The sequence below is a fragment of the Amblyomma maculatum genome, chromosome 8 (assembly GCF_055883805.1).
Source record: "Amblyomma maculatum isolate TAMU_Amacu chromosome 8, ASM5588380v1, whole genome shotgun sequence".
NCBI classification, from domain to species: Eukaryota; Metazoa; Arthropoda; class Arachnida; order Ixodida; family Ixodidae; genus Amblyomma; species Amblyomma maculatum.
In genome coordinates, this window is record NC_139351.1 from 16448652 (window position 1) to 16450349 (window position 1698).

Consider the following 1698-nt stretch of genomic DNA (forward strand, 5'->3'; position numbering starts at 1 on the left):
ATAGCACAGAAAAAGCAGCGGGTTGCCGAACGCGCGCGTTCGAGCTCACGCGAGCTCACGCACGTCGTGCACACACAGGGCGTGAAAACAAACTGAGACAAAGCGCTCGCCGACCTTGGAGCCAGGCAGGGCCGTGCGCATACACACAAGCCACGGCGGAGACAGCGCGCGTCGCATGTGCACGGCCTCCGAAAACCAACGGACGGCTCGTCGAGCGAGGAGAGCGCTACACACACGTTTTTACAACACAAAGGCGTTTATTGGACACGCCCAAAGGGGAGGTCCCACCGCTCGAGAGTCCGATCTCCGCGTTGGCGGCGGCATATTTTCTGTGGTGACGATGGATGCGAGATTCGGTAGTCCTATGTACAACACTGTGAGAGGCGCGAGGTTAAAATTGCAGTCCGTCTGCTGCTAGGTAGGAAAGGCGGTAACCATGATCTGGCAGCCCTGTTTGACGTGAAGCATAACCTCCTGCTTGAGCCGGCACACCTGGTCACGCAAGGCGCTCACCTCGGCTCCTAGCTGCGTGTTCTCTGTCTTGAGCTCGTGCACTTTCTGCTCGAGCCGCGAGATGCGTTCGAGCTTTCGCTTTCGGCACTTGGAGGCGGCGATGCGGTTCCTCAGCCTCTTGCGTTCCAGCTTGATCCTCTCTTGGTCGCGCATGTCGATTGGCGACAACGGCGGCGTGGCCCCGAGCCGCGGCACCGTCTGCGGCTCGTCCTTCACGCCGTTCGTCGAGTCGCCCGCCACCGAGTGCTCGGACGACGAAGGTAGGATGAAGCTGTCGTTGGAGGTCGAGGCGCCCGAGTCCGACACGTCCGGGCCCGTCAGCATAATGGGCTGCGCGGGAGGCTGCTGCTGTGGTTGCGGTTGTGGCTGCTGTTGTTGCTGGTGAAGTTGAGCGAGCGCATCCACAAAGCCGCGCGCGTAATTCTCCTGTTCCTCGGTCGCGGTTCGCGAGAACAGGGTGGTCGGCGTCGGCGTCGTGGTCACGAGTCCGTTCTGCGCGATGATGAGCCGCTCGAGTTCGGGCGACGCCAGCTGCAGCATGTGTAAGTCGGGCGAGGTGAGCAGGCTCGAACACCGAGCCTGCTTGGCACTACGCTCGGGGCGGCCCGCGCTGTTCAAGTCCAGGGTCATGCTCCGCTTGCGCGAGCTCAGATCGTCGCGCCGCGACAGCTGTAGCTGCTGCTGCTGTTGCTGCGTTGGCTGATGCATGGTCGTCGGCCGTGCACTGCTACCTCCGCTACTGTCCTCGTAGAAGGTGGTCTCCATCGGCGGCGCGCGCCTGCCGCGCCCCTCGTCCAGCACTACGCGAAAACCCAGCGGGCCGCGCTGCGATCACACCCCGAAAAACAAGACGCACGCATACAACACAGCGGGCGAAAGCGAAGACCAACACGGCTGTGAGTCACGCGCAAATACCCCCTACCTCGCCTTTATAAACTGGTGACTCACCCAACAACGTTTTAGGCGTCATTTCCGCCTGACATCACAAGCAAGTAGCCTGATTTGCTGGAAGTGATGTCAGGACAATCACGTGGTGTGTCGTCACATGCGTTTGGTTTGTTTCCAGGAAAAGCGGAAATGAGGAAAGGGGAGAGTTGTTTTCTCAGAAGTATAGTGCGGGCGCTCCATAATATGCGTGGAGCACGCTAACCCGCTAACCTTGAAAAGCGCTGTAATCGTTCACAA

At 60.2% G+C, this 1698-nt stretch overlaps 1 protein-coding gene across 1 annotated transcript; it reads right to left on the reverse strand.

The window, feature by feature from the left end:
* Window positions 1-237: 237 nt before the first annotated feature.
* On the reverse strand, window positions 238-1434 carry LOC146180613 (transcription factor Jun-like). Its single transcript, XM_084576095.1, has one exon. The coding sequence runs from the start codon at window positions 1276-1278 to the stop codon at window positions 415-417; it is 864 nt and encodes a 287-aa protein (XP_084432221.1). The 5' UTR covers window positions 1279-1434; the 3' UTR covers window positions 238-414.
* Window positions 1435-1698: the final 264 nt, after the last annotated feature.

Bases quoted from the DNA above. Each gene is read 5' to 3' on its own strand.
- LOC146180613 (XM_084576095.1), bottom strand. From the start codon at position 1,278: ATGGAGACCACCTTCTACGAGGACAGTAGCGGAGGTAGCAGTGCACGG.